The 14246-nt window shown below is 36.2% G+C and overlaps 1 protein-coding gene across 1 annotated transcript in view; it reads right to left on the bottom strand.

Annotated features, from left to right (window-relative positions):
• AFG1L (AFG1 like ATPase) overlaps positions 1 to 14246 on the bottom strand; it is a 71184-nt gene that overhangs the window by 16945 nt on the left and 39993 nt on the right. The window contains exons 8-10 of the mRNA XM_074896131.1: positions 9687 to 9769; positions 6215 to 6285; positions 5858 to 5958 (exon numbers count right to left, since the gene is read on the bottom strand). Coding sequence (XP_074752232.1) covers positions 5858 to 5958; positions 6215 to 6285; positions 9687 to 9769 — 255 coding nt within the window. The remainder of the gene's footprint in view (positions 1 to 5857; positions 5959 to 6214; positions 6286 to 9686; positions 9770 to 14246) is intronic.

Here is a 14246-nt window from a genome sequence, read left to right as displayed (position 1 = left end):
AATTCTTCTTTCTTAAGGGTTATTAAGGGTTATGGATAGCAAAAGAAATCAGTTCATCGTTTTGAGTACAATGTTGTCTGCTCATGCCACAATGATTACCGAGAATCACATGAGCAAGAGAATATTCTCTAGAGAATATTGCAATAATTATCAAAAATAACTTTCCAAAACAACCGATTCCCTTCATTACACTTAATTATCCCTTTACCTTATATGTTTTTTGAATTACAAACCAAATTTAACAGAGAAAATAAATTTAATCAAATTTAATTGCATTAACTAAATCAGATTATATGATATTTTGAGTTGTTCTGTCAGAAGATGCTGGCAATGTAAACTTTTTAGCACACAAAAAAATGTTGCTATCTTGTACTTATTAATGGGAAACATGAACAAAAGTCTAAACAGAGTTGATATACACCTTCTATTATAAAACTAGTCTTCATCTTAAAACTTTCTCATTTTGAATGCATGCCTCATACTGACTTCATATGAATAAACACCTGTGTGTGTAAATAAATGTTTATTTGTAAAAGTTTCAGTCAGTTACTGTATTTCTGAGAGTAAGGCTATTATAGACCTTGCTCCGCAAGTTAGACTTTTCTTTAGTAGTGGCTCAGTGAGAAGTTGTAGTGCTTCCATGCTGTGGACCAGGAATGTCAAATTTGGAAGAAAGGTTGCTTGGTATCAGGAAAATGTCTTATACATGTCCTGTGAAACCCCACTCAAGCCCAAGTTACAAGCCTTGGAAGAACTCACTGAACGGACTGATAGGACTAAGTATTTACTCCCAAGAGCATGAGGGGGCTGAGTGCAGGTTATCTCCTCAACATGGACTGGCCCATTCTCCTGGCAGCTGTTGAACTCTTTTACTGCACGTGCAGGTGCAGTAAGACAGTTGCCAACAGGCAGCAGAGACCCTGTCTCTCTCACATCCCTAGTTTTAGACAATTTAAGACCAGAAGAGATCATGAGATCTTCCAATATCCTGAATTTTAGACAGTTAAACCTAAGAACTAGCACTTATTTCAAACACAAACACCTCTTCCTAAAATGACACCCAGTTTTGACCCAAAAGGCAGTACCAGGAGGATCTGCCACTTCCTTCACTGTTTCAAATGTGTGACTTGGCACCACTGCTGCCTTTTTTTTTTTTTTTTTTTTTTTTTTTAAAAAAATCTGGATCTCTCTGTAGTCTCTGCTTTTCATTATGCCACCTTCTGCTAGATTTGGGAACCCATTAATACCTGTATTTTTTTTCCTGTGAAAGCAGCTGTACATTATAAAATCATCTTCCAGTCCTCTTTTTGATAAGCTGAACAAACTGAACTGTAAGTCTGTCATCTGAGGGCAGAAATTCTCCAGCTCAAATGATCTGTGGCTTTTTCCACAGCCTCTTCAGGTTTTTCAATGTCTTTCCTAAAATTTAGATGTCAAAACCACACCTAACATTCTGCCATCGATCTGAGATGTTTTCAATATTAAAATAATCTTTCCACCCTCCTATTCATTTCCTCTCTACCCATCTGAGGTGAAATTAGGTCTAAATGCTCTAACACTGGACCAAAAGCTCCTTTTGAACTGCTTGTTCATTACAACGCTTTAATCTATTTCCAAGTCCTTACGCCTAGGACACATTCTCCTCCTCCTGTGGATATGACTTCTGTTCCCAATTTTTACATGTAAAATGTTGTGTTTGCTTAGATTTAAAGAAGCCAAAATAAAACAGACCCTTTCTCTCCTCCCCAAAATCTCAGTTCTGCTGAGAAATAAATTGCACGTAGCAGCCTCATTTTCATTGCTCCTCCCTCCATACACACAAGCACTCTTTGTATTTACAGCGAATTTGTATTAGCATTTGTTATATTCCAAACCGCTGGGGAAAAAAATATTGTACTGGGCTTAGTATAAATATGTGCTCATTAGAAATGCTACACTCACAATAATCCTTCAGTGGTAATTCTTCTTATATGCTAGTTAACTAACTTAGCAATCCATTTAACAAATACCTTCTTGACACTGTATAATGCCAATTTCTTATTAAGAACACATCTACAAAACTCAACCTTTTCCACAAAATCTGGGAGACTGGAATTAATTTCATCTCCATTCTTTAGTTATCCACTGTGTGAATCCAGAACCAGCTTCTCCACTACTCTTTCTGGAACAAAAACTGACTGACAGTCTGCAGTTATACCAGTCATCACACTTTTGGGGATTTTGCTTATATATTTTTTAATATTGGCACATAGTAACATTCCTCTAGCACTGTGGAATTTCTCTAGCACACCAACATTTATCAAAATTAAAAAAATAGTCAAGCAATCTCAGCCTAGTTTTCCAGGGCTCCAGTAATTCAAAATGTATTGGCAGGTTATTTTTAACATATGCTAACTATTAGGAGACTGAAAGTTATTTTAGTATAGTTTCCTATTTTATTATCCATCATTATTAAAAGTTCATCCATCTCCAACTAAGAATAAGCCAGTAGTATTCAGATAATATAAACTATATCAAAACTCCCTTTTTACTTAACAAGAAGTGTTACAGCTGAACAGACATGGTATCTGCCGATGACCTTTATTTTCTCTTTAATTTTTCTGCACTTTGTAACTATTTTCCATTTATTCTATATTATCTGATTCTGTCTCAACAGTGACACAGGACATACTTCTACTATCTTCTTCCTCAAAAAGTTCTTCTTGTTCTTGTTTATGCTTCCCCTTCCAGTTAGTTTTGGTCATACTTCCATTTTGCTTTTGAAAATTACTCTTCCTGAACACTCGAATATGTAATTTCACTGTTTGGAAGTACCTTTTGGTTATACTGAATGTTAGAAAATTATGGAAAAAATTGTCCCTATGCAACACTAATTTCTAGATGAATTCATCACTGTAAGCTCCCATAAAGCTGCTCAAACCAAATGACCTTGTACTGGATGTAGTACATTTTATGCTAGAAAATTATCATTTGTAATTTTAGAGCTAATTACATTTCACCATTTTCTGCATTTCACCTACAGCATAAGCTTCCCATACAACGGCATTTTCTCTTTATATGCTTTTTATAGCTGAGTGCTCAAGAAGCAATGCACCTCATTCTCCCTTTGCAACAGATCCCTATGAGTACTACCCTCTTGGGTTTGTTAATCAGTAGGCTGACTGATATATATTCAAGATCCTTGTATTAATTAACTTTAAGTCAGGTACCAATGTATTTAATGTTGCATACTGTCCTCTACCTCTTTTAGCCACTCTGTCCTTCAGTAGGCTGTAAGCACTGATTCCACATTCTTCTTTTATGAATTGTCCCAAGAGGTTTCAATAATATCAATTACCTTTCATTTTTACCCATTAATGAGAACCTCCCATTTATCATGCCTGTCACCAGGTTTTATCACTGATATAAAACCAACTGTAAATCTTGTTTTCAATTCTGTTCTAAGTTTAATTGGCTCCTATAACACCAACTTTAAATTGCATTTACCTACCTAGGACACTTTGCTTGGGCTGTCCTGTTAAGCTCCTTCTTGGCTGCCACAGGCTCCAGCTAGGAAAAATCTCCCCACCCTATGTCCCTTCACAAAATCTGACTTCCCATGGGACTTTGTCCCCATGTCCTGCACAAAGAAACCTGCAGATTCACTCTAGCCAAATCCAACAAAGTGCCCTCCACTACTTTCTTTTGTGGATCTTCCTTTTCATTACCTCTTTCTCAGGCTCCTAGTTTCCTTTTTCTTAATAGTTGCATTTATGAAGCCTGTCAACTTATCTACCATTTTGCACCACAAGCAGTACCAAATACCTTGTAGCTATATCTCCTACAGATTCCTGCTTTATAGGAACAAATAGTTCCCACTATTAGCCAGCTTACTTGAATGCATATGACTGACTGGATACTTCCTGTCATGGTGAATGTCTCCTGACTTGGGGATTGATTTTGGCTACAAACCACCACTGTGCTCTTCTGGATCCTACATACTTCTCCTGTGGAATCAGTGGGAAATAACTGTCATTATAACTGTTAAAAATAAAATACTGCATGTATAAATTTTTCCATCAAAAAGTTAAAATATTTAATTTAAAAAAAGGAACATGGTTTCATGGTTTGACAACTGAATTTTTCTTTTGCCTTTTAGCAGATTTTAATGGCAACAGGGCAGGCAAATGGAGCAACAGGGCAGGCAATGTCTTATATGTCTTATACCAATGGGAGTTTTTTAGTATTGCTACAAAGTCCTATGAAAGTTTACATGCATGAAAAAAAAAATCGTATTAAAGGCAACTCAAGCCATTTATCCAAATGTAACAGACAATTCTGAAGTTCATGGCTATACTTCTCTACCTATGAGGTGAGCACAGTGATACCACCTTACCAGTACACTAATGTAATATTTTTGAGGGTACATCAGTGATCCAAAGAGAAAAATCATGGCAAAAAATAACAATATATACGTATATAACAATCAAAGGTAGAAACAAATAGAGGCATATGCAAAGAAAATAAGCAACAACCAAGGAAGTTGTTAAAGAAAAACATATATTGTCTGCCACTGTTGTTTTAGTTTTAAGCATGGGATTATTCTATTAGAGACTATCATAACATATCTGCAGAAGGTATCTGACTTGAGATAGCATGACTTCCCAAGTCCTGGGTGACCAACACAAGAACAATACTGTTAACTGATGTTTAACATTTCATAATGATTCTCTTTACTCGTTCTGAGGGCAAATCAAGCACCTCAGCTCACTTACACCGAAGTGGTCTGAACCCCACATAATTCAACAGGATCAGAACCTTCAGACCCAAAGTAGTGGCCGCTGCCATGTGACCTACCAGAGCACTTCTCCTTAGAAGCAATTTATCATCCCATTCAAGCACATACGGCATTTATGGGACTAAAGAATTTTGCAAGTATTTGCTGACAGGGTAGTTTCTTGAGACATTAAGAGGCACAACGAAGAAAAAGTCTCAAAACTTTTAGTGAAAAGCAGGCTGTTCTACCCATGACGTACCTCCATTCTCACAAATGGCTAGCTGGTTTTGTCTGAAACTAGAAGCCAACAAAACCTAAAACTTACAGTCTGAAAAATAACTAGTGAAATTTCTGTCCAAATAGTTATCAACATGGTAACTACAAGGAAGTGAAAATGTAGTGGTGTAACCAAAAGACTGGTCGGTATCCTGAATCAAATGTCTAGTTTAGAGTTGTGAGCATTTAACAGTAACTTCATGTGCCAGCAATGAAGTTACTGAAGTACAATCAAAATACTGGGGGACTGTCTTCCAACTCACTAGAGGCCATATACAAGAAGAGCTTTTCAGGAATCACACTCCACATGTTTAGCAGAGAATTAGGTGCTATTTAGCAAAATTTGGCAAATTTTTAGAAGGCCTGGGACTAAACAGCCCTTGTACAGCCAGTCAACAACTAAGGCATGCAACAATAGTTTTACTTTAGTAGTGCCAGGATTACTACTCCTTTGCTTGAGGATCAACTTAAACCCCAGATTTTAAAATCAGTATTTGAATGCTATTTACATATTGATATGCTATGACTACTAATATTCCAACAGTGATGTCAGCCCAGGCACATACTGTATCAGGAATTTTTAAGACATTCTGCAATATACTTAAACTGAATTTTCTGTATCATTAAAAAGAAAATTGTTATTGTTCTAGGGAGGTTTCCCCCCCCCTCCCCCCCCCATTAAATTCAAAATCCTTCTGCCAACTTAAAAAAAGCCCTTTAATTTAGTACAACTAGGGAAAATAGCAAGTTTTTGTGTTTCAGATTTTTTTTTTAAACTGTGAAAAGTCTGAGCATTAACTGATCTAGATTTGACTGGATACTCACTCTATCACACAGCTCTTCAAACGTGAAGTCTGCAATGGTTCCACACGCTTTATTCAGCCTCAGCTCTCTGCCTTGCACTTTTAGAATCCTTGGTCTAGTTACTATGGGAACATGAACAAAGACTCAATCTTCTCTGGATAATTACTATAAAATTCATCTCTTACAGATAGGAAATGCATAGCTTGATGAATAATAGCACATGATTCAACACATAAATTAGACAAAATGCTGATACAATGACTGCCACTTGAGTGTGGCATCAACCCATATACAGCAATGGAACTTATTAATTGGTCAGTGGAGATTGGGCATTGTGTTCTAAATGTATTCTCTTTCAAGAGAAATTAACTTACGTACAATCATTTTGTTTCTGAGCCAGCTCATCAAACAACTTATCCATGACAGCCTCCACATCAGCTTCACTTGTGCTACAGTGAAAAGAATAATAGAATATGAAATTAATAACACTTGAAGCCAACATCAAACAGCTGCCTGAGCCCGCTTAGCTTTTTGCCCATAAAAAAGAGAACAGGATGTTATGCTCTAAATACAAACATTAGATTTAGAATACACTTAAAAGTAGAGAATATTAACTCTCAGGTAGATGATTCTGCCTTATTTGCATACACTGAAAGACTTCTGTGTTTTGAGCTGTTTCCAGTAATGAGGCAATACAGGCAGAGCAGATCCATTAACACTATGTGTACACAATGAGAAAAAAGGCTTCTGGCTCTATCTTGCATGCAAAATAAGAGCCAATAAACAAGGCAAGGCAGTCAAGCACCTAAAGAAGTATCCTTTGAAATGTCTGAGAGGGAACTTTGTGAAATTAAATACTGGAGCAGCTTTTGGGGGGGAGGAAGAAAAATCAAGTCAACTGATTGTTATTGATCAAACAATTTGCAAAATTAAACTGTGAAATTCAAAATACCAGCATGATCTCTGCATTAATAATTTTATCCGTTTTCCCCCCTCTGCCCTTATACTGTTTGGGAAAAGATCAACCACAGACAGTGAAAATGCAAAATATCTGTGCTGAGAGCTGATGTAAAGTTTATCATCATCTTCCAGCTGCTGTAAGAATTATAAATCAGTCTGATCAGAGAACATTTTTTGTCACTGAATGGGTTAGAGGGCCAACCTTACTATGTTTCATTCTTAAAGACGGATAGATAGATTAGACAGACAATACTTCTAACTGAGTTTGAAAGCTGAGAATAATAAATTAATGCTATGGTAGACAACAAACTAGAATGAGGATATGTAACACTTCACTGAAGTTTGTATTATCTCATTTGGTGTGAAAAGTCTACTTTTATAGATACTGGGTGCACACAAGTTGCATTGCTTCACACATTTCTAGACCTCCTCTAAATGATAAATGATGATCAGCGTATTACACAATTACCTGCCTGTTCATTAGGCTTTAAGCACCCTAAAAATGTTAATAGCAGAACTGAAATAACTCCTTTTTAGCCCAAGCTTAACAATTGAAAACCTTGTAGATACAAAGAATTTGGAAAAAAACCCCACAAACTTCTGCAAGTGCCATTTCAAACACTTTAAAAAACCTTTTCTGAATAGATTACATAAACTGTAACTTCAGAAAAATAAGTTTCTCTCAACATTAATATCTGTGTGCAGCTCTGCTCTGACAAAATTATAAATGAAAAGGAACAGAGAAAACCAGAAAAAAAGCCACAAAAGGGAGGAAAGAGTACATATGTATGAGAGTATGCACACATATATGCACATTTACATCAAAATTTTTGATAGTTAAGCCACAAGAAGAAACAGCCAAATATGATGCCTAGGTGGATATTTGCACCTAATTACCAAGAAAGTTTGTTTTGAAAATAGACACCTGAGACTGAGGTCAAGAAAGTTGCTTTGAACAGGAATCTTGTAATTGTGGTACACTGACTGCTTTCAGGTGAGTATCAGACAGCTTTAAGCAACTCTCAGTTGCATATTTTAAATGAAGAAAAGACGACACAAATTATGAAGCATCAATAGAATTTTAAAAAGTGGTGATGATATTATAACCATTACTAGGGGAATGTAAACATGTTGGACAAGAACATTTGGGGGGGGGAGAGGCAAGACTGTTAACTACATTTAAAAAAAAATCTGTAGCAAGATACTGTATAGTACCTAGTCTAAAAACAAACAAACAAATTCCCACATACTAAGCTAGTTCTACAAAGTTGAAAGCCCCAATGAACAAGTCTGAATAGAATAACTAATGAGATTCTCTCAGAAAAAGAAAGGACAATGAAATAAGTATCTTATTTCCACTGGCAGCTACAGGATTTTTTTTTTTTTTCCCCACTGCTTCCTAATGATTTATACAAGTTCTAGAGGTAACCAACATCATTCCAACGGGAGAACATGAGACAGGCTTATCACCAATCTCTGCCATTCACTTGTTTTCAGCAGAACACCAAGAAATACTTCAGCTAGGTACTACTCCTATGAGTTATTTGTATTTCTTCTCCTCTGATGTCACAGGCACCTCATTTAGCCTATTACCTGTCAGAAACCACATACGTGCTCTTCCTTTCTTTAGAGCACTGACAGCGAAGAAAGAATATGGCAGGTGCTCTCCACTATCAAACAGAACATCACAGAGTGCAATGGGCATAATAAGCAGAGCCATATAAGCAGGGACGGCTACGTAGACATCAGAACAACAGCCATGATGAGCAATGCTGAGATAACAACAGCAGCTTCCAACAGTTCTTCAGAGCAGACAGCGTAAAACTTAACAAAAGTGGAGCCAGACAAGAGTACAGAGAGTTACTTTTCCCGAGTTCACACAGTCACACTTTGAAGATACAGAACCTGCATTAGACCTGTTTTCCACATGTAAAATTCTGTCTTTTCCTTCCAGAAGCAGAAAGAGTTACCTATTGTATTTCTACTAAGCAGTACTCCTCCTTCCAGACAAACAACTACAGTTTCTAACTTCATAATAAAGTGATAATGGACATACTTTGTTTCAAATACCTCTCACGTCAGTGAAAATACTGCACCTTTCTTAATGGAAACATGATTTTTAAATCAATATTGTACTTTGTGTTGAAAGATATAATGGTTATAAATCTCATTTTAAGCTACTGTCTGTCTCACTCGGGTTTTCATCAATTAAATAATACTCTTAAGAGCAAATACAAGATAGGAAAAATGCAATGCAAAGGTTTCAAAGAATTTTTTAAAAAAAGAGAGGTTGTTTCTGTTAGGCAGATATATGCTGCAACCATAAGCACAACTGTGAATGTATTTTAAAATATATTTATTTGCAAATAGAGAATAAAGTGCTAAAGAAATTTTGTCATGATAAACAGAAACAATCTGTCAAAATAGGAGAGTGTTGAATTTTTTTTAATCCACAGCACTGGAAACACCCAACACTAAATGAATCCTTGTCATTGGATTTCTATAAATACTTAATTACTTAAATACAATAAGGATGTTCTTCTATTATAAGAGAATTGTGCAATCTCTTACAAGAGGATATTCATTACTTTCTAACCATCTGTCACTTCAGTTCTCCAAACACCACACCTCCCCAAAAAAATCTAATTAGTTTTTATTCAGTCACACATTATAAATGATGCTAGTGTGGATACTGAAAATGTAGTTTAATGAAGTTAATATCAAGGCATAATGGAAGGCGGTTTGCTGAACAAAATGGACCAGAAGGCAAAGAAAGGAAAAGTCACACCCTGCTAATTCTACTACACATTTTTCATTTCCCACTGACTAGGAAATTATTGGCTAATAAAAAGGAAAAAGAGGGCAAATACCATATCATAGATAAACTTACAGGTAGTAAAGTTTTCCAGCAGCAGGAAGCACTCGTTTCCTGTAGTCTATTCCAGAATCAAGCTGGACTGTGCTGCAGTATTTCTGCAGAGACAAAAAAAAATAGCCTTCCTCAAGCCAAAGCTGTACTTACTATTGTCTGTGTTAGAGAGAAGACACGCTGCTGTGATAAACTATCAGATGAATATCGTCTGCAAAACTGAAATTCAAGATCAAACAATTTGTCTCTTTACAATTATCAAAGCAAAGAAACAATTCAAATATCCAAAACAAAAAAGCAACCCTTTCAAAAGTCCATCAACTAGAAAATTAATATAGATTGGAAGCACGCAGAATGAAATTAAGATGAATATTGCTCATTCCCTCTAGGTAGTGCTTTTTTGGGGGAGTGTGTAATAATAATTATTTTCACATTAAAGAATATACATTTAGAAACAGAAAATTAGGAGCAATAAAAGTTTAACAGACCACAATCAAACTTTAGCAACAGAGACAACTCAAACTACTTCTACCTTATAAACTAAAAATAATTTTATCTTTTCCTTCTACTGAGAAGATTAAAAATTTTATCAGACAAACATCAAATATATGAACCAAGTCAAGACTTGCTGCATAATGGACCAAAGCATAAAGGGGAATAAACAAAGCTCTATACCAAAAAGATTTTGTTTAATTTTTGTAATGTCTGAATTGACGCAGAAAAGCATCTTTTTTTCCCCCCTCTAAATTACCTGTAAGATACCAAGTGTGATACAGATGTCCCTGAGTAGTCACAATAATTGCTTCTGTTAGAAAACTCAAAACCAGCTCTACTAAAGGGTGCTTTTTTTTGATTCAAGGCCTGAGGCTGAGAGCAAAATTCTCACTAACCTCAGTGGGATCAAATTTTACACCCTCTGGCAAAGGGAATAGCTCTGCTTATCTGTTATTACTACTGGCAACATACACAACTTCTGGGTGTTATATAGCTAGAAACAAAAGCTATAAAAAGAAAGGGAGGAAAAGTTTTAATATTTTAGAAAATATACCTCTATCAAAAATTTAATTAAAGAAATAATTTTTTTTTAGGTAATTCATTCTTTGGATTGCTAAATTACTCTGCTTCTTCACTGCACTATGAACTTATCAGTTTATCTTTAATACTCTTGTTAAGCATTTCATATTCTGCGTGTCAAATTTTCCAAAGCCTCCTTGAGGCCATTCAAATAACAAAATTGGAAATGTCAAATCTCATTTATAGCAACTACATTGCAGGAAAGAAAAAAACCCCTGAAATTTTAGAACTATCATCAGTGATTTAAGGAACAATGGCCCTTTTGAACAAATGCATTGCATAGGATTTATAGATTACAAATATCTGCAGGAGTGACTGTGATGACTCACTACGCTAATTTTTTGCCCTTGGCTATTACTGAAGGCTCTATACCTATTTTAAACCTCCAACTTCTCTGCAAAGATACACAGCTGAAGACAGAAGGTGGAAAAAAAAAAAAAATCATCCTGAAAGCACAGAATCTCAGGAAAATCCATGGATCTTTAATTCCGGTAAGTGAAAAAGCCATGCTAATCAAATCATTATCTTGGGCTAAGGCTACTGCAAACACAATAGCATTGGTGCTACAATATTATTATAATCTATTCCCTTTCTTTTCGTGAAGGCTTACAAAGAAAGAGAATAACAGAGCAGAAGAAAAAAGTTCCAGAGGCATGTAATAATATGCACAAGGGAGGGAGGATGTTTAAGCTTTTCTTCAGCATCAGTCTGGCACTCGAGGCTAGAAAGAAGATTCCTGAAATTTCACAGCAAAGCTGGTGTACTTCGCTTTTCTTTGCCAGGCACCGATGCTCAGCATCTTTCCACCTAATGTTTTATTTTTCCAAAGTAATAGATTAGCCAAAGTATTAGTTTCTTCATGTTAGTAGGGAAACCCCCCGCACATCGCTACTACAGCTATGCAGACTATGAGATTATTTAGATTAACTTTAGATACGCAGATATTTAGTAACACCGTTTATAATTTACGTTTTTTTTCCTGGAAACAACAGATAGGAAATTTTGCACAAATTCGGCCTCATGTCTTTGGCCTTCAAGATAGGTTTACAAACTCTATTGCTCTCCCAGGGTGTTGTGTTACATAGAGTGAAGAGCAAACACAGAACTATGTAAGAGCGTGGCATGGTTACGGTGGGGTTGAAAGAAAAGAAGTGCACCTGAACGCTGTAGCTGGTTTAAATTTATTGTGCTGATATTTACAGCAGTGCTTGTGGCTCAGCTGCTAATGTCTGCTGAGCAGAGCAGACATGCTGTGCACTCAAATACAGACCGATACTGCAGGTCACTGAGGCTCACTGAAATATAAATCAGCACTTGGTGCAACAGTATTTTAGTCCACTTGTGTTCTGCTTACAAATTTATCACTCCTTAAATGCACTGACAGCCTTTTATGACTCTGTGATTAACCTTACAATGAACAAGCTTTGGAGGTAAGAACTGTAGATGTAAATATGACCAATCTAGCTATGAAGTAGATGCATTTCTTCTGTCTTCCTTCCCTTTTCTCTTCCTTCAAAGTCATTAGTATTATCACTATTCATGAAAAATCACTATCATTAGTGATGCTAGTTAAAAAGAGCTGGTGTACTCAAAAGCTTATTTATGTTTTGGGGCTCTTTTTAAGCTACAAGCAGTTGCCTACATGAAAGACAGCTCTTTTCCCTATAAACCTTGTCTTGTAATGTACTACTACTGATTCTAATGCAACATTACATTCTAATGTAACATTACACATTTTATTTCAAAAATATTGTTAGATATTCTGGGCTATAGAACCTTTCAGCCAGAAAGGCAATAGCAGCACCCCATTCAGAGATACAGAAAATACAGTTATTATGGACTACTGAGTTTTTGCTTCCTTAGTAGGTGAAAGACAACTGCACCAGACAAAATGGAAAAAAAGAATTCTGATATACAGCATTTTTCTGTAACACATGATATAAGTATAGAAGTAGGAGTCAGTTAACAGGAACAGAGAGATACTTAGTCTTTTGGAAAAGATTTGGCATTTTACTATCTTGCTCCTTGGATGTTCCTAATTAATTTCTGGGTTTGGTTTCAGGGGTTTTTTTTGGCTTAATTCTATCCTATCTTTCAAATACAGTTATGTCTCCTATTTTTCAAACCTGTATTCTCAGTAAAATCCTGGTTTATATTTTGAATCACTAGCATATTTTTCACCCATTATTGTCTCAAGAACCACTGACTTGGACCTCAGGGCGAGTTTCTTTATTTTTTTCCAGTCCTCTCCAGACTGATGCTCTCTTCAGCAAGGTACTCTAGGCATTTAGAGCCCATGACCAGAATAAAAATAGAACATCCACAAGAATTTCCTAACCCTTCTATATGTTCAAGTGAATAAACACCTACCACCGTTCATCATTATTTTTACAGGAAACTTTAAAGCTGACTCACACCTATTCTATTAGTCACTGTATAAACATACATAAAATGGATGGCCCCTGCCATTAAAACAAAATCTTACAATCTGTGAAGCAACATGCTCCCCCAAAAATATTCCATGAAAATATGGTTGCTGTTAGATTATAAGCTTTGCAGGGTAGGAACAAACTTCTCCTTATGCAAATATATGACATTAGAGCACAGATCTGTAGGTGCTACTGGAAAATAACATAACCAAAAAAAAAAAGTCAAACAGAAGTGTGGAGAAAGCAACCGATCATGAAAAGATAATGCAGAATAAACTAATGCTAACAAAACAGCATATGAACATGCACTGGTGTGGTCACTGCTATTTACACAAACTGAGCTCTATGCAGTATGGAAGAGAAGAGAAAGGGTGTGATGGCAGCGCCAGTGAACCGAAGGGCAGTAACAGGAGGACTGCGTGCACTGCCGGGCAATATCAGCGGCATTCTCCTCCAAGTTAAGAATGGACCAGTGGAGACAGTTCTAAAGGAGGATTCAGCATATGGTCATCTTTACTCAAAGCCAGAGTCAGAAAGGTCACAGAGAAGCTATGTGCTAAGCAGAAATCCAAAAGTTTTTTTTCTTTTGGGGTTTCCTCTGCCAAGCATACCCACCCACTGTGGTTCTTTTGTTTCTACATAGGTTCCCTTATCTCCTGCTTCACAGGAACACAGAGGCGAAATGTTCACATTTGTAAATAACTTTTTCAAGATAAATGCTTTAAGTGTTAATAAAAAGACAGTGCATAATCAGAATGTATAATAGAAGAAAATAAAGCATAACAAAATATTGTGTATGTTCAAGCTAACCACCTAAAATACTAGATTTACAAAAATAAAAACCAGATACATGGTTGCACAGTATGAAAAAACAAGTACTGCTCACAATTCTAAGAATGAAACACTGAAGTTCAGAGAAGGTACAGATGCAGGTGCCACCATGCATCTTCTCTCTCCTTCACAGGCATCAACAACACTATACTCCTGCATCACAGAACTAGAAAATCAATACTATCATTTACAAACCTGGCAAATTTAGGGCAGTGGTGGAACGGTAGGCTTCCCTAGTTTTTACCCT

This window comes from Athene noctua, chromosome 1 (genome assembly GCF_965140245.1).
Source record: "Athene noctua chromosome 1, bAthNoc1.hap1.1, whole genome shotgun sequence".
NCBI lineage: Eukaryota > Metazoa > Chordata > Aves > Strigiformes > Strigidae > Athene > Athene noctua.
This window is presented reverse-complemented; position numbering and strand designations above follow the sequence as displayed.